The 26,280-nt window shown below is 39.0% G+C and overlaps 1 protein-coding gene across 10 annotated transcripts in view; it reads right to left on the bottom strand.

The window, feature by feature from the left end:
* Nucleotides 1-26,280, bottom strand: part of LOC129758258 (growth hormone-regulated TBC protein 1-A) — a 92,430-nt gene that overhangs the window by 10,169 nt on the left and 55,981 nt on the right. The window contains exons 1-5 of one of the 10 annotated variants that reach the window (XM_055755735.1): nt 25,549-25,661; nt 18,082-18,395; nt 4,924-5,219; nt 4,696-4,842; nt 4,431-4,613 (exon numbers count right to left, since the gene is read on the bottom strand). The exons of 1 other annotated variant lie outside the window; for it this stretch is intronic. In XM_055755735.1, coding sequence (XP_055611710.1) covers nt 4,431-4,613; nt 4,696-4,842; nt 4,924-5,219; nt 18,082-18,101 — 646 coding nt within the window. In that variant the 5' untranslated portion in view covers nt 18,102-18,395; nt 25,549-25,661. Of the gene's footprint in view, nt 1-4,430; nt 4,614-4,695; nt 4,843-4,923; nt 5,220-18,081; nt 20,694-25,128; nt 25,194-25,282; nt 25,662-26,280 lie in introns of those variants that run through there. 8 more of the 10 variants (XM_055755730.1, XM_055755726.1, XM_055755728.1 and 5 more) reach the window with 8 other exon arrangements.

Here is a 26,280-nt window from a genome sequence, read left to right as displayed (position 1 = left end):
AATTTTGACATTTGAAAATTTTACCACGCAAAAATGTTTTCAAGATCTTGGGGCGTTGTATTTTTTTACAACACTGTTTCTATTTCAGCCGTATGTGATAGAAATATTGCTATTTTTGCATCACAGCATGCGACAATACAACACGTGTTGTAAAAAAACTTGAAGGCCACAGATCTTGAAAATGTTTTTACATGGCAAAATTTTCAAAATGTGCCGTAAGTGTCAAAATTTCTACCACTTTTTCCCAACACCAGTGAACTTGCTCTTAAGAAAACTCCAGTTCTGTTTGATGCCTCGTATGACGATGACAAATAATGAATGAATGTGTTCATGTTTTTTCACAATGCCGTTTCTTCTATTATTCATAAGAACTTACTTTGAAAATAGAATTTCATAAGACTCTTATGAAAATCAATTTTACACTCTAAAACTCGGTTCATAAGACGGATCTTATGAAAATCATAATAAAAATTTTACCTGAGTGTACTCATTTTTTCGTTTCCATTGACCCTCTCATATTAAATTTGATTCTATTAGATGATAAGTTCTGAAGCGATACATCAAAATTAAACGGAAACCCCTGCTTCCCCCCCCCCCCCCTTTCTGCAAGGCAGAAGGTTTTATAACAATCTTGGTAGCAAATTCCGCACCCAAACGCTTTCCCATGCCAAATTTCATTCCATTTGCTTGATTAATGTTTAAGTTATGCCAACAAAATTGTATTCTCTGTCGTACTCATTGGACGAAAGGTGGTACCTCAAATAAAAAAAAGAACCATTTCTCGTGTCCTAATTTTTTTCTATGAAGAATTTGATTCCATTTCTAAGATAAGTTCTTGAGTCAGGGTCGTAGGAAGAACCGCCTCATGGGGGGGGGGGGGTTTGGTGACTGATTTTCCTTGATTTTTTTATTTGCTCAAACAATGCATGAATTTAAAAAAAAAACATGAAAAAAATATATTTTCAACTGTTTGATTATTTACTTTAAAGTTCTCAAATAATCATATAGATATTCCATATCTCCCATATCCAATTTGGTTCCATTTGTATGATTAGTTATCTAGTTATGTCAGAAATTGTGTAAAGGAGTCCTTTTCCCTATCCTATCTTCCTACTGGAAGGAGGGAATGGTACACCTGATCAAACTGACAATCATTCATTTTCTGATCATTTTCTGTCAATTTTTTCCACCTACCATCCCATGCTAAATTTAAACACTTTTCGAGTTATGTAAAAATTTGTACCGGAACCCTTCTCCCTCTTCCTATCTCCTCTTTGGAAAGAGGGAGATACCATAGATTCAGAGAAACATTTATCGTACCCTAATACCATCCCTTGTTAATTTAGGTTCCATTTACTCGATTTGTTCTTCAGTTATATAAAAAAATGTGTCTTCAAGGAAAACAAACACACACAGAATCAGAATGAAACATGATGTTTTCTTGAGATTCCTTTTAACTTCACTCTACACCAGGGGTGAGCAACCAGCGGCCCTCGAGATATGTTTGTGCGGCCCGTGAAGCTTTCCTGAAATTTAATTTAACGATTATTTTTTACAATAGATTGTTAATCATCATAAAATACTGGCCCAAACAAACAAAAAAATAATAAATATGTCAGTAATTTGATCAAGTATGACTTAACTTGTTCGTAGTTGCATTTTCCCCGCAATTATTCAGATTGATAACTTTTTCTAGAATGTTAAGCATTTATTGTGTTCTTTTCAATGCATTTTATTTTTATTAATTGGCTACAGATAATCACAGGCATTTTTAATTCCGTTAGTGAGATTTTTTTTCGGTTCCAAGCAAAATAAAGATGTGTGACGAAATATGCTCAGCAGTTTTAGTTTCAATTTATTTATTTCATCAAATTAGGAAAAAAGGTTAGTTCTGAACCAAAATGAAGACCATTAGAAGTAAATAATTTTTGTTCTGGAATATTGACGGAAATGAGGAAAGTCGAATAAAAAAAACTGGGTGAACGATTTAAGATTTTTCGCGACAAAGTTTATACAAAGTTATACAAGTTATACAAAAATTCTGAATTTTCGACAAAACCAAAATGTGCCATTCTTCTATTCGACCCAGAAAGTTGCTGACGAATATTTGTGATGATATTTTCAGACATTTTGAAGGAAAATCATGCCAATCATCTATAAATTGAGGAATTTTACTTTAAGAGAAGCAATCAATCTCATTCATGAGATTTTCATAAACCAGCTTAATTTTTATGAAGTTTGCTTAAAAACTGTGAAATAAGGAATTTTCCTGTATTTGACTACCCTGCTTCAGTATAATTCAATGATCTTATACGGAACATCAAATTAGAAAGCAGTTTTTTACCCTTTGTAGAGAAAAAAAAACAGGTATTTGAGGACAAAATTTTTAATTTAGAAGAATCATTTAAAAAATGTACACAGAGAAAAGGATTTTAAGTCTTCGAATTTCAATAACAATTTAAAGTACAACGCTGAGATCACGGTGATTTCCTAAAAATATATTTTTCTCACATTAAGCTTCTTACAACTTTTAGATTGAAGTGATGTCGAATTATAACAACAGTTCGTACAGAAAAGAGTTTTTCCTAGAAAACGGTTCAAATCTTTTCACCAGCTATTTTCGTTTCGAATTTAAGGAAACAAATTATGTTTCTGTTTGTTACAATAAATAAAGTTCAAATCGATTAAAAATTAAAGTTATTCAAAAATGATTAAGAATTGCTGATATAACTATTCAATTTCGGCTGATATTATGCACCTTGTTTAAAAAAAATGATGATAATTTCCTTATTCTTTAAACTCAATTTTTTTTCATTTTCTCTGTTTCTTTGTTTGTCGTTATGAAAATTGACGTAAAGCTTTGACTATTAATAAATATTATATTGAGTGCGGCCCGCCAAAAAGGTTTCAAATTAAAATTGGCCCGTTGCTTCAAAAGGTTGCTCACCCCTGCTCTACACCCATGAAAGAGGTTGCAAAAATTCAATGCCTTTTAGCAAATCTCTGTTTCGAAAATGCGCTGAAATGTGCACTGTGCCAAAAATGATATGTGATTGTATTCCATTTACCCGAAAATCATTGCCCAGAATGAATTTTTCCCAGAATGAATTTTTCCCAGAATGACAAATACCCGAAATCAAACCCCAGAATGAACCATTTCCCAGAAAAAAAAAATCCCCAGAATGCACCATTTACCAGAAATTTTTTTCCCAGAATGGACCATTTCCCAGAATTTTTTTCCCCAGAATGGAACATTTCCCAGAATGGCACAAATCCCAGATTTTTTCCTCTTGTATTTTTATTTGTTTTTTTTTTCTAATGAATTCTTGTAAATTTCATATGATTCGAAATTCATTTTTTCAAAATGATTTTTTTAAATGAAACTTCAACTTAGAAATTTTCCAACTAAATTTATTTTAGAACCAATATTGTGCTTTGTTTATGGTTTATGGTACTTTAATTGTTTCAATGCTTACCATGGTCCTTTAAAAAACCGTTTTGGTATCCGACTCCTCACGCTGCGCGTTCGAACTTGAAAGACGTTTTGTTCTTCACGCTGTCGCGTGGCGGACGGGGCTAAGGGATCACCCCTAGCTTTCACGCAGACCTAGGAAGCCCCGGCAGACCTAGACCAATGTAATGGGGCCGCTGCTTCCGACGGCGGGTCGGCGGCCACCTCGGATTTGGGAGCATCGGCGGCTTTGTGCCGCCTCAGCCCCTTCATCCTCGTTGGTTGCGGCTTTGCCGCAAAAGAATTAAGTTATGAAACCCCATTTTTTTGTAACAATTCCTTTTTTTTATTAATTTCTAGTAAGGATAAATGTTTTAAAATTTCTGGGAAATGGTACATTCTGGCGAAAATTTTTCTGGGGAATGGTTCGTCTGGGGAAAAAAATTCTGGGGAATGGTTCTTTCTGGCGATTGAAGTTCTGGGGATTTTTCATTCTGGGCAATGGCAAGAAAAACATTTCATGGGATTTTCTTACTTATTTTGGCACGGCTTTGAGAATTTGACATTCTCTTTTTATGCTGCTATTTGTCATTAAACGATAAGATTAACATTTTCAGAATCGATCAAACCAATTATGTAGGGTGGTTCAAAGCTCGTATAAATACTCATAACTAATCAATCTTTTTCAATTGAATTTATTCAGATTCTATTACTTTTATTTCCAATATTCTCTATGCTATGTAGCCGAAGATATTTGAATTTTTGAGCAAGTTTTTAATGACCCAAAAACTGTTATTTTAGGATTATTATTTATTTCATTTAAGTCCGTTCACGATGATTTTTTTGTTATTTTGTAAACTAAAATCTTTAGTATTCTAAAAATTTTTGTTTTCAAATCAGCTCTTTATCAAAGTCTGATAAAGCACAAACATATTTTATCCTTCCGAACACACTATCAAAACGAATGAAAATTACTCACCTAATTTTTCGATATGTGCATGCACATCAGGTACGCGTACTCTCACCAATTCACTCAGCACATCGATATCGGTGATTAAATTTTCCATCTTTTTGGTGTGGTACAGCGGAACGATTTCCTCCACCAGCACTTTGAGCAGCCAGAAGGTCGACTCTTCATTTTGCGTCACAATTAAAATGAGACCTACGGGTAATGATTTAAAAAAGTGTGTTTAAAAATCATTTGTGACCATTTAAGCTTTAATAAATTCGAATCTTATACGCACCGGCAATGTAATTCAGGCCCTGGCAGTATCCGACAGTTTTGTTGTGATGTGCATACGTAATGAGCACATTGTACAGGCCCAATTTGTACTGTTCGAAGTGAATGTTGTCCGGAAACGTTCTCGGAAGATCGATTTTTATTTGGTCCGCTGAAAAAAAAAACGAAAACGCAATGTCAATACCAAGAAATTACTTTATCAAAAATGGCCAAAGAATTCGCTCGGTCTTACAAATTTCCTGATCGTACTCGTACCGCAGCAGGGTCTGGTATAGGGCCGGTTCCTTCTGCTGCAACTGGAAGGCACCGGAAGTTTTCATCCAAACTTCCTTGCGCAGCGATAAGGGGACGCCTTTGCGTACGAAGCGCTTCAGCTTGCCGCGGTCCTTTAAGATGTCGCCGTCCTTGTTGAACTTTTGCCACTTCATGCCCCGAGTCGTCAGCACCTGCATGTAGGTATTCATGATGCTCTCGTACGATTTGTAGTCGAAGTCCGGCTCCCGGCGAAAGCCGTACTCGTCCACGTCGCTGGAAAGATCAATGAAATATTATTATTTCCATATATCAACGTAGATCAGGGCCGTAGAAAAAGAGGGTTCATGGGAGGATTTTGTAGACATTTTTTTTATATAATTTTTCTAAGCTTAATCTTGTATCAAAACCAACTGCACGACAGATATACAATTAACGGTGCCATAAACCATAAATAAGTTCTTAAGATGGTGTAGGTACTATTGTTTTTATTTAGAGAATTTTCCTAAATTTTCTTTTAATTTTTTTTTAAGTTCATGTTTATTAGAACCCCCTGAGGCTCATCCTGATAACCTGATATGCCTCCATTTTTTCCTGATTTTGGCTGATTTTACATATTAATATGCATATAAAAGTGAACACAAAATTATTGCGACACCGAAAATATCGTGCCAATTTTCTTATAACGTTTACCTCAAAAATCAAAAGAAAAGGTCATCGATGGAGCCTTGAGTGTAAAATTGAACGCATTCTCGCTTGATGCCCTCCATCAAAGTCTCTACAGTTTCATCCGGTACCAGTTTCTCTTTTTTCCATTTTCGAAGCATGTCCTTCTCGTCTTTGACTGTCTTCTTGCTCTTCATTATTGCCCAGAACTGCTTCCCCGAGCGCAGCTCCAGACAGTTTGGAGGGTTCATGTCATTTGGGACAAAATGGACAGAATTGGCCTCATACCACTCCAGAACACTTTTAGAATAGTGGTATGATGCCAAATCTGACCGAAGTAGCGGAGCTTCGTCGTGCAGATTTGTAGAACCCGTCATTTACTGTGCCCTTTGTCACGAAAGGCTCACTCCACAGTCCGCAAAAGCAGATGGCCTGCCAAACGAGACATTTGGAGGCAAAATTCAACATTTTCTTCTTCTTGAATTTGTCGTCCACATCGAATTTGCTCTTGCCGGTGAAAAACTCCAACCTCGGAATTTTTCTAATATCGGCTTTTATATACGTTTCGTCGTCCATTACACAGCAGCCATATTTTGTCAGCTTCTTCTCGTAAAGATTCCGTGCCCGAATTTCAGCCGTCGATTGTTGCCGCTCATCGCGGTTTGAGAAGTTTTGTACTTTGTTTGTATGTAGCCCAACTCTCTTTTTTGCATTCTGGACGTAGCTCTACGACATCCCGATCTTTTTAGCCAAATCACGGCTTGAGACGTTGGGATTTGCTGTAGTCATTCGATTCATCTTTTCCTCTGTTCTTTTGTTCTCCGGTCCCGGTTTTCTTCCAGCTTCTTTGCCGTGGTCCAACGTCAACCGCTCCTGGAACCGCTTCAACACTCTGGAGACGGTTGAATGTCGAACCGTTGCCAAGGAAAATATTTTCCAGTTCTCTCATTAGTCAATATTACTCAATTCCCATCTGATTTTTAGCCATCTGGATGCACTGCACAGCTGGTCGCAGAGAGAACATGACGATAATTTTCTCACTTGAAGCTCGTGCGGGAGCAAAATCATTTCAAACATGGCGGGCATTTTGTCATATCCGATTTGAACTGACTTCTGACGACATTTTATACGATCTTTTCACTATACAGTTGGAATTGCGATTCGCAAAACCATTGTATTAAAACGACTTAAGTCATCATTTCTGTACGATGTTATGTTTGCTGGGTTTTTTTTTTTTGTGATATACAAGGTCGAAGAATCAGTCATCTGTTGCTAAAAAATTCACTTAATATGATGATGATATGTTAGGCAGACTCAACTGTATCTACCAAATATACAAGTTTCCTATGCACTTTATTTTGTCATTGAAATTCTAATTTTAAATGTGATCGAGTATTAAATTCCGGTTCTACAATCTAAACATATTGCGAAAAATGAACCCTAATATGAAATTTGGAGTTCGAATGCCATTTCTAACACATGATTCGTAACAAAAGGGAAATTTTAGTACGACCATTGTGGCCCCCTATAAATACTCAAGATTACCTGAATTTAGAGAATAAATGTCGGCAACCCTGCTCACAGGTTTTTTTTTTAGTAAGAACTTTACAGTAACAGTACAGTAGTAAGAAACCTTTCGTATGGTGCTGTATTTTAGGATATATTGACAGTTCTTTACGAACACTATCTTACCGAAGGGCCTCAACCCTAAACTAAAGAGACAACATACAAAGAGGCGCAGTCTGATCCCTTTTGAAATAATAAGCTTGCAACCCTGCTGTAGGGCTGCCTTTAAGACTGCTTAGTTTTGCTTGATTGGAATGACACTGACAGAAAATTAAAAATTCTAATCGTGACATTTCGTCTCTTTGTTTACTATAGGCTCGTTCGTTACCCTAACCTCTAAACAAGAACGAAACGATTTAATTCATCAAGAGGACGTACCCAAAACGCGATTTTTGTAAGACAAAATTACCGTTATCGTCCCTTCGAGAAACCGGTTAAGTTTCCAATGTTTTGATTTTGAAAGCTGCCCAGTGGAGCCAGGTTAAAACTTTTTTTCAAGATTCGCACTGGTTTTGTTTTAAGTCTGAAAATTATCATAATTTAAAAAGCAAATTTAGAAATGTTTTGAAAAGTCCTTATCATATCTCAGTTCAAGTAATAAATATAACGTAAAATGGATACATATTCAGAAGTGACTTCATCCTTCAAGTCCGTAGTCAATATGATCAGGTTTGTAGTTGTTTTGAGGATTGAAAACAACCTGTAGCAAATGATTTGAATAATTTACATATTTCTTGTAAGTTGTAGTGATTGAACCGTAATATGAAACATTTTCAGCTTCTCTATTTCTCTACTGCCTAAACACCCAAAATTTCAAATGATACCATGCTTCGAAATTTTACAATTTTTTAGCTACTGAAATGAAGTTTTTGCACACGCCAAACGCGTCTTTGACAAAAATCTGCGAAGTTGCAATCAAATGAGTAGAGCATATTGATAGTTGAAAGTTGAGTTAAAAATTTAAACTTAAAATATTCGAGAAATAAAAAGAGAGCAAATATTCCTTTTTGTCATAACAACCTGGCAACTCTGATGAGGTCAAATCCAAATCTAGTTTCGAGGCTATGGCTGAGGCCAACCAGCCATCAATATCATCGACCGAATATATCCTCATAGCGTTCCAGCTAATCTGCTCGGCCTAAGTATTTGAACATTTTAACTTGCTCTTTACCACAGCAAAAATTATTTCCCGTGAAATTACGCAAATGTCCTGTAACAAAAAGGAGCAGGACATTAACCGTAATTTTACAGGTCGAAAAACAAATTACGTGACATTTAATTTTAAGTGTACAACTTTTTTACAGGACATTTGCTGTAATAATAAATGATTTTCGTTAACTTTCAAGAAAAACAATTTAAAATTACAGGTTTTGTTAATTACAGGTTGATTTGTTTTAAAGGTTGCAGTTTTCAGTAACACGTTATAGTCAATTTTTTTTCTGTGTAGTACCAACTTTGAGCTGATTGTCAGACGCAGAAGGTCGGTTCGTGGATCTAAAGATGACATATTTTGTCCTAAGCGAGAGAAGGTTTGCTTCAAAATATTCCTGCAGTTTTTCTATATCAGTGTACATTGGAGTGCCCCAAATGACCCGACTTTTGAAAAAGTTATGCGCTGCATGCTTAAATTGATCCTAGGCTTAGTACAAGGTCTCATGCCGAATTTGAACAAGATCGGATCACGGGAAGGGGTCGCTCAACGAGCTTAAAGTTTGTATGGGATTTTGAGACATTTTGTTCGGGAGGAACTTGAAAATCCCGTTTTTCATGAATAACTTTGGTCCCCTTTGGCCGATTTCTTTTGAAAACGGTTTTTCTTAAAGCCTAATCTAAGAAAATATTTCATCCGAAGACTGCATTTCGTTTCGAGTTAAGATAAAAAAGTTATTAGGCTTCAAAAAACAGCTATCTTTTTTAATCCTCCAAAGCTGTTCGGGTCAATATGACCCGAAGCGCTCATTTCAAACAACTTTATCATCATTCCAACATACTTAAGAACTGGGTATTTTGACAGACCAAGTGCAAGTTAACGACAAAAAATTAAAATTTGAGTTTCAATAATCGGTTCATTGGGAAACGAACAGCTTAGCAAAGCCAAAATTGGATGTCGTTTTTGAAAAGTAAGTTTTTTTTCAACTGGAACATCTGAGATAGCGATCAAAACTTTCATTGAACCCCAACATGTCTGTATATTGTCGGATAGATGGATTCTTGACAATTTCAAACATCAATGAAACACTTAATGTTCAAATGAGTTATGAGTATTTAAAAAAAATTGATTTTTCCGATTTTTTCCGAGAACCAGTTTCTGATAACCTGGTAATACATATCGACTTTATTTTGAAATATTTAGTAATAAGAATAAATTACCTACACAATGAATATAATATCATCAAAATCGCTTAACTTTTACAGCCAGGAGAACGAAATCAAACTACAACTCAAATTTCCCCGAAACGGATATTTTGCAAACGGCTTTGGAAGGTAAAGGGCTATATTCATCACTATTAATGAGGGATACTGTTTCGAAAATTTTGACGCAGCATTAACAGCGATGATTCCGTTCAGAGTACCTCCACCGGGGTGCGGACCTCCAGGTGCTGCACCAATGGGAGGAGCCAATGGACCAGCTTGTGGCGCCATGCCTACTGGAATGCTGGGGATGCGACCAAGGCAAATGTTTCGTTGGAGCGATACCGTTGTAATTCCTCCGGTAAGTACGCTTTTTATATCACGAACGCTAGCGATTCACTTACGTCTTTGTCCGACAGGAAGGCAGACGATCGGCGGAAAATTCGAACTCAGCTATGGATCAGGTCATGGCTGTGACGCTGGCGGCCATCGAAGTTACTGAGGAACCTGCCCCGAAAAAAGATGAGCTGAGGAACACCGATGCCCTTGTGGATCTCTTCTGATGGACAGGAAGTCCTTTGCATCGGACGCACTGAAGAGTTGAAACTATATTCTCAGAGTTCCGGTAGTGTTCGATTGTTGGTTCGAGTCCGGATCTATGCGTTTTGCCCAGAATCTATCCGTTCTAGAATGCTTCTGATTTCTTGACCAACAACTTCCCAGCCGGTGTTATCGCCAAAGGTATCGATTAGAGCCATGGTTGGTTCTACAGCTGCTCGTTTCGATGACTTTGTTCAATAAGCCGTCATTTAAGAATTTGGATTGTACCGGTCTCGTGTTGGCAGCTGATGGTCAAAAGATAAGTAAGCGAAAGAAGAGCTATACCCGGATCCAATGGAAGTGGTCAACAAGCACGGTGCCGATGCTTTGCGTCTTTACTTGATCAATTCACCTGTAGTGCGAGCAGACAATTTGCGGTAAGAATTTTTTTTATACTCATTTAATTTCCTATATGTTCTTAATTTTGTATTTCTATTTTACAAATTTACAGCTTCAAAATAGAAGGCGTCAAGGACATCATCAAGGACTTTTATCAGCCGTTGTCAAACGCTTTCTGGTTTCTTTGCAAAACTTGAGATGGAAGATAGACTAGTAAATCATGATGAAGACACGCAGAAAACGGGCCACCAGTGTGATGGATGTTTGGATCACTTCGTTCAAAGAATCGCTACTAGAATTTTTGTCTACTGAGATGAAGGCTTATCACCTTTATACTGTGATTCCGAGACTGATCAAATTTATCGATCAGCAACCAACGAACCGTAAGAGCATCAAGGAAGAGGTGTTCATAATTGCTATCATGCGCTGTACACTTTGCACGATTGTGTAAAACAAGTCCATAGTACCGAACCAAACGAATTGCGATGGAATCAGCAGATATTACTAATCAATAAACAAAATGCCTTGAATTTCTTGTTCTTATTTTCATTTAACTTTCTTATCCGAAAAATCGCTTATTTTTACGATTTCTCGACTTAACGCACCGGCGAGAAAAATCGAAGAACAATTTCTGTTGAGTAAAATGCACTAAACTTAACGTTGAGTTAAATACGCTTAACTTTAAGTTGAGTTTAATCAGGTACTATCGGCTTCCATGAAATTTTAGGGACAAAACACTAGCGCCAAAGTAAAGTTGGCGAGTAGAACTTCAACCTCAACTTTTAAAATTCATCAAGTACGTAGAATCAAAACAGTGTGCGTCGGCGTTTTGCAGTTGGTTACTGTCAAAATGAAATTCTTTTCGGTTAGTTGTGCAAGCAATTCGTAAGCAGAGGAAAAAATTCAAGACGGTGCCCTATGTAGAGAGCTGAGCTGGTGGTGTTGTGGCTGTGGTGTTGCGTCTTGCGTCGTTAAAACCGTACTAGTGGTGTCAGTTGCTGCTGCAGATGCTGCTGCTGCTGGAGCAAATGACGGTTCACGTGGACTGGATGCTTGAATTCTGACCACTACCTCATCCAGGATCATCATTGAAGACGAAGGTACTATATCAACGGCCGAATCAGCCCTACAAGTTCCGCGCCTCCGATCGAGCTGGGATGTCTACCACGTAGAAGGAGCAATCTAAAATTGAACCGACAATGAAAAAATCCTTTCAAGAAGCTCTAGCACCGGGAAAAGAATATGTTGTTTAACATTTTACGAAATAAAATGCATAATATTAAGAAAACAATGCATTATTTTACCACGAAATTTCAACATTTTTTCAAAACATTTTCTCACAAAAGGGGGATTTATTTTTTATTTTAGATTCTCTTCAGAGGTTAGGTTTTTCTGGGGCTGCAGCTGGCCTAATTATTTTCCAACTTCTCCGCAACAGTTTTTTGCGGTTAAAAATCAACTACATCCTCACTTCTCAAGAGAAGTCGAAAAATGACTCCTGTAGGAGAATAAAATACACTAAACCTAGAAAAAAAAGTGTATTTCATTTTAAATGTTTACGTGGTTTTGTTGGTCGCATACAAAACTAGCTCGTTCAAAAACTTGAATGCAAGTTTAAAGGTTGAAGACTTTTTCGCTAAGTGGCAGCACCGTAAACAAACGTGTCGATGTCCCAGACTTCTTGTTCGAAAAACTATTCAGCCGGGTATCTTGATAGAATATAATATCTTTGGTTTAATGCATTAAACTTAACATTGAGTCCCTGCACTTTTTGTCCGAGATGCATACAAAAAAGTTGCTGTTGAGTTTTTTTTTATTTTTACCGTGTATATCTTTTTTTTTTTCTTGTAGGGGAGAGCCCACTGCGACCAGAAGTTGATCTATTGTGGTAATTACCCCGCGTTACTGTATGCTATCAGGCTCACCTGCACTATGGGTTGAAGTGACAGTTGATTGCTGACTAAGCATTTTATCCCAATCGGGTATGATATCAAAGATGTATGATATAACCTTCTTAGGGCTGATATGCAACCATATGTCTTGTGCGCTTATTAACTTTGCCCCGAGAGCACGCTCTCTCCTATTTAGGAGGGCGCAGCAGTTGCATAGAAGATGCTCTGCAGTTTGTTTTTCGACCCCGCAGAACCGACAGTCGTCGTTTTGAATAATGTTCATCCGTTTGAGATGTTGTTTTGTTGGACAATGTCCGGTCAAGAGACCTGTGTAAGTACTTAACTCGTGCTTATTTAAGTTCAACATGTTTTTGGAGAGTCGTGCGCTTGGTTCTATGAATCTTTTCGCCTGAGCTGCTCCCTCTGCTGTTCTCCAGTTGGAGCCAATAGTGGTGCTTTCCCAGTTCTTGAGTTCCATATTTAAGGCACTCCTCGATACTCCGCAGAAGGGTTCTGGTCCAATTAACAGGCCCTGAGATCCTTCCCTAGCTAGCTGGTCTGCTTCTTCGATCCCTAGGATACCGCAGTAGCCTGGAACCCAGAATAAAAATACTCTGTTCCGTATGGCCAGGTTTCTTAGTGCAACAATCCACTCCCATACTAGCTTGGAGTAACATGTGAACGTACTAAGTGCCCGGAGAGCGGCCTGGCTGTCAGAAAATATATAGATACTTGTGTACCTGTATCCTCTTTTCAAACAGGCTAAGGTGCATTCTAGAATTGCCTGAACTTCTGCTTGGAATACTGTTGGCCAGTTTCCCATAGGAATTGAGATCCTGAGTCTAGGTCCGAACACCCCTGCCCCAGTTCTATTATTCATTTTTGACCCATCAGTAAAGAATTTAATCGATCCGGGAGGAACCTCAGGACCACCTGACTCCCACACGTCCCTATCGTTGATAGTTACATTGTATGGTATGTCTAGGTTGAAAACGGGCTCCATCCAGTCATCATTCTTTACAATAAGTGAGTTTATTTTAAATTTATTTAGGATTTTTAGATGTCCTGTAAGATCCCCCTCATAGAGAGTTTTGATTTTTGAGAGTCTCAAGGCACTACGTTCTGCCTATAACTCAATAAATTGGTGTAGTGGCAGAATATTTAGTAGTGCATTCAGAGCCTCGTGTATATCTTGGAAATTATTGTTCTAACATCGGTGTGCTCGTAGGACAGTGAAGTGTCGCCAGTAAACAGTCTGGGTTTTGCCATGCAAACATAACTTTTGCAGATCGTTTACATATAGGATGAACAAACGAGGCCCTAGGTTACTGCCTTGGGGAACCCCAAACAGGCAAGTTCCCAGCTAACATGAAATCGTAATAGAAATGATAATCCAAATCGAATATAAAGACTTTTTCAACAGCTATCGTAAACACGTTGGTATTGAGTGATTTTCTATCATTCATTTACGACAAGTTTTGCCCAAAAAAAATTGAATCGGATAACAGTTTAATAAATTCGTAAATATGTCTCCAAAAAGTTGAGAATATGCTAATTCGACATTTACGAATTGAGTGAACTGATTTACGATAAATGGGCGGACCTTCAATTGACACTCTCTCCGGTTTCTTCCTTTGACCGGTTCGTAAAAAGAAAATCTCACCTATAGAGCTATAGCGTGTACCATACCAACTGATGAGATGGCATCGTGGTAAGATACCGGACTGCGAACTCGGAGGACTGGAGTTCAAATCTCGGTAGAGGAAATTTTTTTTTTTCGTTTATTTTGCTTTTTGTTGGAAAATCGAATCGTTGGAATCTTGTCATTGTAGATATATCGCCTCCACTTTTGTAGCTATATGCTATTTTGGTAAGTTTTATACAATCTTTTTATCTGGTATATTTGATTGAATAATTCTGTTGTTCCTGCGATATACCTTCTTAAATGTTTGCTGGGTTATCTAAATAAATAGTTGACTGGCTTAATAACTGCCAAAAAAAAGGGAATTCGAACTACCTCTCATTCCACAAGCTTCAAGTTTCCGGAGAAGAATTTTTTGCTATCAAGGGCATTTTGAATTGCAACCACTAGCTCAGAGGCTGCTTGCAGAGTACTCGATCCTTCGCGAAAGCCATATTGATAGGTGTACAAGATATTGTGGTGCTTCAGGAATTGCGAGACACCATCAGCTATTAGCTGCTCCAGGATCTTACTGACACCGGTAGTATAGAAATCAGACGATAGTTGCTGCAATCTGTCTTTTTTTTCCTGTTTTATGGATGGGTAAAACTCGAACTATTTTCAGGAATTCAGGGAATTCACCATTTTGTAGGCAATCCTTGAAAACTTCTCTAATCAAGGGTGCCAAAATGATATGATTCGCTTCGACAAAATGTCGAGCTTGCTTTTTTTGAGGATAACTTCTGGCTCTGTTTGCCGGCTGAAGAAAAATACTATTGCAGTTCCCGACGTATCGATGATCATTTCTATGGACATTTCTTGGGATTGTAGCAGCGAGTTGAATTCCTATGTTACGGAAATAGTGATTGAACGGGTTGGCCCCTGTTTTTCCCTCCTCCGTTGCTTCTCCATTTAGTTCTAGCTTTATCGTTTCTTTTTTCGATTCGTTCGCTCCTTTCAGGTTGTTCAAGTCTTTCCACATTCCTCTCTGGTCAGATTTTTGGAAAAGGTTGTGGTACCGTGAACGGCCCTAATTCTGCGCAGTTAAGGATTTTCCAAATGTTTTATGATATAAAAAATTTACCTTTCAATGAATATCCTCAAAATTTTGTGTAAAGTTGGGCTAACTAACAAACTTAACGGCAAAAATAATGAGAGCTCGATTTTGGAACAAAAATGTGGATTATTTACAACATTTGGAAAAAATGCAAGTGGCCCTTATTCTGCGCACTATTTTCTATTTGTTCCTAATTCTGCGCATATGTTCCATATTCTGCGCACCCAAATAAAACCAATATACCACTTCGTACTGATAAGACCAACATTTAGTTTACTTAAAATGTATTAAAAAGCATTTTTTACGCTATTGCAAATTGCGAACGCGTATTGCAAATTATGAAAAAGGACCAATTCAAGCCTTGGATCTTTGAAGCTTATGTGACACTTTCTTTAACTATTTCTTACAGATGCTTTTTTCCTGCAGCTCGCTTACCAAATATTTGTTGACATGTTCTTCGCCGGATCTGGTCAAACTAACTTGTTTCGTTGGTGTGCAGTGCAGACTATTCCGACATACAGAAGCAGTTCCGGCGGGCCACAAAATCGCCCCAGCAGGGGGAACTACGCGCTGCTTCATTGGGCTTACTATCAGTCACAGTCAGTATCAGTTAGTCAAGAGTGCGAGTGAGCGGGTGAATCTAGAGAAGCTTCGAGTAGTTCCCCCAGCTGGGGCGATTTTGTGGCCCGACGGAACTGCTTCTGTATATCGGAACAGTCTGTACAGTTGAAACTGAACGATTAACACGCGAACACGATAGGGAACGGAAATCAAGATTTTCTATTTTTTGTCAACAAAACATGTAGATTCGAAGGGATTCCTAAGAAACTCCCAACAACTTTACGGATACCCTATCTTCATAAAACTTATTAGAAAACTGTAATTAAAAGTCTCCTAAGGGAACATCCATAAATGACGTAGCTTTTTTTTGAGTTTTTATAACCACCCCCCCTCCCCCTCGTTGCATTTCGTCACAAATTCATAGACCCCCTCTAGATGATAACGTAGCTTTAATAAACCCCCCCCCCCCCCCATTTTTAAAAATCGGTTTTTAATTTTTACTTTTATTATCAGCATTTTGCAAGAATAATACAAAAAATAACAAAAAAAGGGAAAGAAGTTATAAATGGAAGTTCAAAAAAGCATATCAATCAGTCAAAAAAAAAATCAAACTACCTTTCAACAAACAGGATAGCTAGTAAATATTCAATCAGTTGCGGCGGTCCAAATTATCTCCATTCTGGATTCCAATGAAATGGTTGGGCAGCTTTCCTCCATCGTCTGTTCGGCTGGAATAATTTCATCTGCTATGTCAGCTGCCTCCACCCACTCTCTATCGTCCTCGGGAGTGACGAACAGCACTTCGTGTCCTCTTTTGCCTACAATTCGCTTTGGACGACTTTTTTATCCGAGGCTGGGGCCTTGTGGATTTTGCTATGCTCCTTTTTGGAGAACATTTGAAGCAAAATATAAATTGCATTTTTTGCATGTAGGTACGCTCCTTGATACGCTTGAAAACAGTCGGGCAGAAGGAGTCTTTTTGCTACATGTTCAGACTGGATTGAATTAGGCATAATTTTGCTCATTTTTGATTTTTTTTTCGATATTTAATTAAAGCTACGTAGCTTTACTTGAACCCCTACCCCCCCTCTCGTCACACATCGTCACACAAAGTCATACCCCCACCCTCCCCCCCAAATGCTACGTCATTTATGGATGTTCCCTAACTCCCTGCATTCAATTCCTTGCAACTTTAACATCTGTTCTCTCCAGTGCTTTTCATTCTGCGCATTAGGAACATAAGTAAACAAATGGTGTCAAATTCTGCGCATTGCTTAAATCATTGTTTTGATTTGAAAAACCATTTTTATCTAAAAAAATTCTGGCAGTCATGTTCAGAATGATTTTATCTTTCACGTAAAGGTATTTACAATGAGAAAATTTTGTTCAACACTGTTTAATTTGATCTTTTTGTTTTCCTAACACTTAAGCTATACTGCTAAACGGCGGCCATTTTTCAACGTTTGCTTCCTACATTTATTTTGATTTATTCCATTTCTCGCGAACAATTCATCAGTTTTCAAAATAATTGGAAGCATTTTGAAGATAAACAGTAACTGAAGAGATCCAGCTTGTTTCATGGATATTTTGTTTATCACATCTTGAAATATTTCTGTTTGAATATGAAAATGCGCAGAGTTTGGGACTGCGCAGAATAAGGGCCGTTCAGGGTAGTAGTTTTCTTTGCCTCAGCCTTGGCTCGATTGAGATTTTTAGATACTTGAAACAAGGTGTTCTTCGAATTTTCCCATACATCCATTGCCACCCTAATGTACATATGTAAATTCGTTAAAATACATGTCCGTGATTGTGAAAAACTGAAACTGGCAAAATCAATTTATTTGAAGCAGTTTGATGTCAAAAATTTAATGTTTTCAAACACTTTTTCAATTCTTTAATTTTTTACACTTTTCAAAAAATACATACAAAATATTTGCTAAGAATCATAGCGAAAGTTTTGAATAACAAGGTTCGGAAATTTCCATTTGATACCAGGGCCCTAAGAGGAAGTGTTAAGTTTATCAAAAAGAGTCGCGAATTCACTTCTTATATGCGGCAAACCAATCTCTTGGAGTCTGTCAAAGAAATATCGACAAACCGGCTCCAATAACCGGTCCCAAATCCAGCGAATTTCGTCACTCATTTGAATAGGTTTGATACCTTCGCCAATTCGCATCTAGGGTAACAACAACATATTCAATCGGTTAATAATTCAAAGTGGATTTGCTGAAGTTTTGTGATTGTTTTTTAACAGTATTAGATTTATGAATCAATCTAGAGAAAATACGGAGTCAAGATCGTTTCGTGACATTCCTTTTCGATGTCCCTTTACCTTATTTTTGTGCCAAATATAGAGTTATAGATAAATTTTAGGGATTCCCGCCCAAACAATTACCTACTAAACATAGCCAAAAGCTGACTCACCTGAATTTGGACTCGGCCATAACCCTCCGGGGTTTTCTCGACCAGGGAAACGTGATTTCAGTTAGTCAATCTAGTCAGTGACTAGCTAGCCGGATCCGGTACTTTTTCGGTGGCACCTCCTTCTTCTTGTTGGTGCAAGTCTTGTTAGAAGATATGAGTTGTTCGCTTCACTGCATCTATACTGAACACGACAGACAGACGGGTTCTGCTAATTTTAAGTCAGTTTGCTGAAGTTTCGTCGTGGAAAAATGTCGTCGCTAGCATGGGTTTTGCATTTCGAACGCGTGCAACCTACAGCCGGTTTATTTTAAAATCTGGAATTAAGGTCACACTGCACTTTAGCATGGGCTAGGTCGTGTCTGTTACTCGTTAATGTCATCTCCCGCACACAATCTCATTCATAGATTCACAGCAGTGAGAAAACGTGATTTTTTCTTCTTCCAACTACCTAATCAAACGACCCTTATGAATGGCAAAACTACATCATCATTCAGCACTTTCAAACAACGAAGACAAACGTTCCATCAATAGCTCTGTCTCTCAAAGACATTGTTTACCCACAGTAACTATAAGTGCACTCGCCAATCTCGGTGCGATTCTGCTTTAAACCGACCGCGGAGAGAAAACTACCGCTTATTGTTTATCACAACGTGTTTCCGCTATTATTGGGTTATGGTAGCGCGCACACTTGTCTTGTTGTCTGCCAAATCCGAGACATAACGGGGTGGAGTAATGGGTGTTTTCTGTTTTGTATTTTTTTTTTTCAAACTTTAAATCACACTTCTGCTTCCATCCAGCCAGACACGACGCGCTGATAAATCTAACTAACTAGCTACTAGCCCAACGAATGAACGAACACGATTGATGAATAAAAAACACCTTCCAACTGAGGACGCGACGCTTGGCAGCCGTATATGTATCTGCAGCTCAGTCAGTCTGCCGCTAATCAAATCCAATTTCCATATGCCACTCTATACTATCAGGCAGAAGCGTCCGGTTTGCCTTGTTTGTTTGTTTGGTGGATAGAAATTAGTCATAAAATTTGGGCGTGTGTGAAACTCTTTCTAGGAAATTCTCCATTTCAATCACACAACTTTATTCTTTAAAAAGGCGCCTAACCGGGATAGTGCATGACACCCTTCCACATAAACGAATTTCAAATCAAAATCATTTTATTCTTGAAACAAATATGTTATTTTCTGCAGTCCTTAAAATTAAAACAAATCTTTATTCGGATACTAAACTATTCCAATAAAAACCTTAAAATGAAAATGAAGTTTTATATTCGTAACTCAGAAGCCTGGTAAACGGTGGATAATGTGCAACACGAGGCCCCATAGTGGTCAATCACCTCTTATTCACAACTCCTATCTCTACCTCCCGTGGTGCCGGCTGGGGTGCGAGTAACCTAAGCGGAGATCGGGTCCCCAACCCCGGTGGATGCTTTGGTCGCATGCAGATTGAGAAGGTGGCCGCACGCGTCTGTTCTCCAGGTCAGGGGCGGCTCAAACAGCGTCTGTCTTGAAGCAAGCGGCTGAACTTATGAAATGCGGTTCCCGCCAGCTAAGTCCAAGATGGCAGCCCCATCGCGGGATAGGGACTTTAGGCTAACAACCTACTGCTCCCGATTCATAAACTTGTTACGGAATCCGAAAGAAATGACCGATCTGGAACTTTGGCGACGACTTTTAGCATGAAAACACGGACACGAATTGGAACTTGGAATGTTTTAACCCTTGCTCAACAAGGCAAGCTGGCTCAACTTGCTAGAGAAGCTAGCCGCCTCAAGCTTGAAATTCTGGGACTGAGCGAAGTCCGTTGGCCTAACACTGGAGAACACAAGACACAGTCCGGGCAAGTACTGCTTTACTCTGGCATACAAGGAGAACATGCTACTCGGGAACGAGGAGTTGGTTTCCTGTTAAGCCCGCAGGCCTACGCGGCCCTCGTTAGATGGGAACCGATCAACGAAAGAATAATCGTAGCCAGATTTAAAACACGGGTTAGAAACCTTACAATGGTCCAGTGTTATGCGCCAACTGACGTTGCTGATTTGCAGGAGAAAGAGCAGTTTTACAGTCAATTGAACAGCGTGGTGGAGAGAATTCCGAAGGGTGACATTCAAATCCATTTGGGCGACTTCAACGCAAAGATTGGCTCCGACAATCAAGACCTTGAGCGCATCATGGGGCGCCATGGTCTAGGACAGATGAGCGAAAACAGAGAGCTGTTTGTAGAATGTTGTGGCAACAACAACATGGTGATCGGTGGATCGCTCTTCCCCCATCGACCAGCACATAAGGTTACTTGGGTATCCCGAGATGGCCGAACAGAAAATCAAATTGACCACATCTGCATCAGCCGAAAATGGAGAAGGAGCCTTCTTGATGCCCGTAACAAACGAAGTGCAGACATTCCATCTGACCATCACCTCTTCCTTGGGTAGATACGACTGAGAGTTGCGCGTGTCCAACGGCGCGAGGAGAAAGTCGAGTGTCGATACTACCGGTTGGAGAATCTAGAGGTGAAAAGGGCATACGTTGAACAGCTAGAATCCCGAGCCTCGGAGCTGCCGACAGACGGAACAGTCGAAGAACAGTGGTGTGGAATCAAGTATGCCTTTATCACAACGAGCCATGATATGTAAAGTCTGTATCACATAGAATCTGGTCGCATCTTTTCATTTACTGCAGCACCCCTAGTTGTCACATCGCGAATCTATGACATTGTTTTGATCCGGATGGTTTGTTTACTTAGTGGCAGAGATGCCAATATGCCTGATTTTTCAGGGATTGCCTGATTTTTCGAGGCTCTGCCTGACAACCTGAAAAGCCATTGAATTTCCCTGATTTTTCAAAAAATGCCTGATTTTGCCTGATTTTTGCGAATGTGATGAAAAATGGGTAGTAAGGAACTAAATTAAGGTACCATTGCTGAAGTTAAAAAGCGAAAATGTGGCTGAATGAAACCAATCGAAAGGTTCCCATTAATTCATATCTTAAAAAGGGAATGAAAAGGAATCTTTCGGCTTTGATTCAGTAGAATTATGTAACCAAGTAGGCCCACAACACAGGAAAAATGTAGAGTGATGACCAAAAAAAAAAAAAAAAAGGTCATCACTTTTAGAGGAATTTCCGTTACTTATGTAGCCTGATTTTGCCTGATTTTTATTTCACCAGATCCCTGATTTTTGAAAATATATGTTGGCAACCCTGCTTAGTGGTGAAAATTTCATCAAGATTGAAGCAGTCAGTCAAAAGTTATCGACGATGGAACGCGAAAGACGAGAGAAAATTCTGCACACTCACGTAGAGAAACCGACGTGGTCAGGGGTAAAGACCGCGAAATTTCTGAAATATCCTAAATCGACTGTAAATTCGGTACTGCAACGTTACCGGGAGACCCTTACGGTGGATTGAGCAAAACAAACCAGGCGTAAAAGTGGAACATATGATCGGAAGCTGCGAGCTAAGGTAATTATCAGTTCACAATAATCCTGGAATATCTTTACGTGATTTGGCGAAAAAGTTCAAGACGAACCACAGTACAGCTCGACGAATTTGTTTGCGAGAAGGCTTGCAGTCGTATCATGCAAGCAAACACCCCAACAAGACGCTGAAACAAAACCTGGTTGCCAAAACCAGGGCAAGGAAGTTGTACGTGAAAGTGTTGACCAAGTACAACGGATGCATTTTGATGGACGACGAAACTTACGTCAAAACGGATTTCGGACAAATACCCGGTAACAAATTTTACCTTGCGAAGCGTAAAGGGAATGTTGCGGGTAGATTCAAGTTTGTTTTCGCTGATAAATTTGCTCGTAAGTTGATGATTTGGCAAGGGATCTGTAGTTGTTGGAAGAAGACTAAGATTTTCATCACTGGGGACACAATGAATGGAAATGTTTACAAAGAAGAATGTCTCCAGAAGAGGGTTTTGCCATTCATTCGGCCCCACAAAGGTCCGGTGAAGTTCTGGCCGGACCTGGCAAGCTGCCACTACAGCCGGGATGTCGTTAAATGATATAAGGAGAACAAGATCGATTCTGTTGAAAAAAGTATTAATCCACCAAACTGTCCGGATTTTCGTCCCATCGAGAAATATTAGGCAATAGTTAAGGGCAAACTGAAGAAATGTGGCAGAACAAACTACACTCTCAGTAAAGTTTGTGGAAGAAGAAGTGAATGGATGTCGGATGAAACTTGGAGGATGGTCGATGATCGGAGAAAGGCAAAAGTCGGAATTGAGCAGGTATGTACTGGGTCAGCCGAAGCAGCCGCCCGCTTACGATATGCGGAGCTGGAAAAGGCAGTTAAACGAGCTCGTAGATGAGACAAGAGAACCTGGACAAACTCCCTAGCCAAAGAGGGAGAAAGGGCCGCCGTCATTGGAGATATCAGATTACTATATGAAATTTCTCGCCGCCTAAGTGGTGCAAGGACTAGTGCTAGAATGCCGTTGAAAAACCGAGCAGGTCAGCTTCTGACAGATCGAACAGACCAGCTCAAACGTTGGACTGAGCATTTTGAACAACTCTTTCGAGTCACAAATAGTGATGGCAACCAGAACCCGCAGCTCGAAGCACCAACAGTGAGTTGATTTAATGGCGTCAACTCGAAAGCGCCTTCACTGGCTGAAATAGAAGCGGCAATCAAAGACATGAAGTCCAACAAAACGCCTGGAATCGATTGCATTCTTGCTGAAATGCTCAGCACAAATGTTGCACCGTCTTTTCGCTGACATCTGGGATACTGCAACATTGCCGGCCTACTGGATGGAGGGCATCCTTGTAAAGGTACCAAAAAAGGAGACCTGACCGAGTGCGGTGACTGGCGAGGCATAACTTTGATCTGTACAACTCTCAAAGTATTCTGCAAAGTGATCCTAAACAGGATCCAGAAGAAAATCGACGCTACACTCCGACGGCAACAACCTGGATTTCGATCCGGACGATCATGTGTGGACCACATCACAACGCTACGAATAATACCCCCCCCTTTGGAACAAATCAACGAATTCCAGGACTCTTTTCTGCTGGTGTTTGTTGATTTCGAAAAGGCATTCGATCGACTGAACCACGAAAACATCTGGGCTGCTCTTAGACGGCGAGGAGTCCCAGAGAAACTAGTCCATCTCATCGAAGCACAGTACGAGGCATTTTCGTGCAATGTTTTGCACAACGGTGTTTTGTCCGAACCAATCCCGGTAACAGCTAGTGTGAGACAAGGATGAATCTTATCACCGCTTCTCTTTCTTATCGTAATGGATGAGATCTTGACTGGATCGATTGACTATGCACCGAACCGAGGATCGCCGTGGAATCCTTCGACAATGGAGCAACTGCACTGAACCTAGCTGACGATATTGTTTTGCTCGACATAAGAAAACAAGACATGCAGGGCAAACTCAACGATCCTACCGAAAGCTCCAAGGCAGCAGCGCTTGACTGGAATCCAGATGGGCATCGAAGAAGAGGCAGACCCAGAAGCTCGTGGCGCCGTAGTCTAACCGCTGAAATCCGCACAGTTGACGAAAACCTTGGCTGGGAGCAAGTGAATACGCTGGCTCAACAATTCATCTTGCCCTCATCCATCTTAACTTTGTTTCAGGAATCTTTTTAATTTACTTTTTATTGACTGATTTTTTAAAATTTGTTTAATGTCCCCTACTCAGCTTGGCCAACCCTCAGTCCACTGGAAATTCACCCAGTCATGATCTCAAGCAGCAACATTACAAAATGTTTGGTCCTTCGAACCGGATCTCGGACTAGTGCAACCACGTGCAAGCATAGGTTACGCGCATGCTAAGCTTCCTAAAAACAGCAAAAGCAGCAGTTCCAAAGGATCTTGCGAATAACCTTCCAATACAACAGAATCCTCGAGGACCTAGTTTTAACTTATTTGATGATCATTTTGAAGCGTGGCCACATTTCAAGACCTGATCATTCGGTTTATTAACTAGGATGCCGTCAAATAGTGCCACCTCGAGAACTTGTTCAAAAAAAAAATCTAGATTCCTAAACCCCGCAGTCTTTTCTGCCGGTTTTTGCTAAAATTTTGGTAAAACATTCCGGCGGCTAACTTTTTCTCTCGTTTGCTAAAATTCTAGTAGAAAAAAAATTGCTAAATTGTTTGCTAAATTTCTAGCTGGTCAAACTTGAGAATAATTTTGCTAAAATCGGGCTTCGAAAATTTTGTGTGTACGACCGGATAAACTAAAGACACTACATACAAAGAGGCGCAGTCTGATCCCTTTTGAAACATTAAGCTTGCAACTCTGCTGTAGGGCTGCCTTTAAGACTGCTTGGTTTTGCTCGATTGAAATGACACTGACAGTAAATCGAAAATTCCAATCGCGACATTTCGTCTCTTTGTTTACTATAGGCGCGTTAGGATAAACCATGAGGTGTAAAAAAGTGCCTAAATTTATACTATTGAAACGAAGTCGAACGTTTTGCATCGGCATCACTATTCGCCTTTAAATAGGCAACGAAAATTGAAATTAAATGAAGATAGATTTTTCTTTAAAAAAATTGATCCTACCACATGTTATTGAACAGCTAGTTTTTTTTTTAACCTGAATCACTTATTGAAGATTTATTTATTTTTTTAAATACAGTAGTCTGTTAAGAACGGCTTCAGAGTTACATAAACACATGCGCCATATAAAAAGTTCTTGTTGACTTTCGATTGTTTCCAATCGCACAAAAATTTCTGATCCTAACAATCATGATAGCACATGGTATATGGAAGTCACCTTAATTACATCGACAGACGCCTTTTGTTATCTGCACAGTATCAGTACCAGCATGCCGTATCATCAAGCGTTCACATAAATTTGCTACAGACGGTTATATCTTTACCCAGATGGAAAACGGTCAATTTTGATACTTTTACTGACGCGTAATTTGCGTTATGAAATACCTACATCAAAAATATGTTAGTCGGAAAACTCTTGTCTTAAGTTATCCCGAAGGTACCAACCCTTTTAATTATTGTAATTCTCGATTTAATATCATTTTATTTATTTTGTGCAATTGTCACAAACCTAAATATTTTCATACCAAAAACGGGACTAATGAACAGCTGTTTAGACAGCAGCATTTCAACATCGATGAAATATCCCATGAATCACTATCACTATTATGAAATAATTGCTGAATGATGATGAGTTTGCCTGCAGGTAAATTCCATCCACCCACTTATCTAGTCACAATTCAGAGGCTTATTAGTAATATTTTCTCCTGCAACCGACCGATATTTAAAACAGCGAAAAATCAATTTCACTTGGCCACTGAATCAATCGGCAAACGGCACTGCAGCAGAAAAACGCCTTCGGTGCTGCGAAAATCTTTTGGAGGTGTATATAGTGGGTGTAGCACAAAAACTTTTACGTTCTTCTTCACTGCACAATTTAATCAAACCACCTCGCTGTAGGAGGAAGTCCACTTTTTCAGCCGTTTACTACCTTCTACTAAACGTTAACTCTGCCACTACTAGCAGCAATTTTAGTCCATCTGTAAAGTTTTTACAGCAGCCACAACCGAAAGAACTACTCAAACTGGCACAAATCAAAACATGTGATCCGATGTTATGAATGAAAAACAAGCATGAATAATGAAGAGTCAGGGCGTGTTCAGTTTTTAAATTGGATCATAAAAATATGGATTAAAATTTAATTACATTATTTTTAATCAACACCTTATTGGTATTTCAAGTAAACCCTAAAGAAAAAAAATGGAAGCAAAATACATTAAAAAATATATAATAAATTTTATTTTAGACATGGGTTCACTGTGATCATAATTATAGTTTACGTTTCATCATCGATGTAAATGATCATTGTACGATAACTAAAATTTTTTTATTGAAAATGGAACTTCAAATAAACGTTTATCGTATTTTATTTTATGTTGAAATTTTTACCGAAAATATTTTTATTAATATAGACAAGGCCTAGTAAAAAACGAGAAAAGCCAGAAGGGAGCCAAATTTTCTCTCTCTCTCCTTAATCTTCGGTTTTGTTTTGGTTTGCGCTCTTTCGCGGATTTTCTCTCAACAGTGGTTGTGTTGCTTTTTTAGCAAAGTTAGGCACAGGGAAACTCCGGAAATTCCGCTAATAAACGCAGCTCCGTCGCTTTTTAGCAGTTTTCATACCAGCTTCAAAAACGGAAACCTCAACAATTCGGTGAGGTTAATG

The sequence above is a fragment of the Uranotaenia lowii genome, chromosome 3 (assembly GCF_029784155.1).
Source record: "Uranotaenia lowii strain MFRU-FL chromosome 3, ASM2978415v1, whole genome shotgun sequence".
Taxonomy (NCBI): Eukaryota; Metazoa; Arthropoda; class Insecta; order Diptera; family Culicidae; genus Uranotaenia; species Uranotaenia lowii.
The sequence above is the reverse complement of the archived record's forward strand: the minus strand, read 5'-3'. Positions and strand labels throughout refer to the sequence as shown.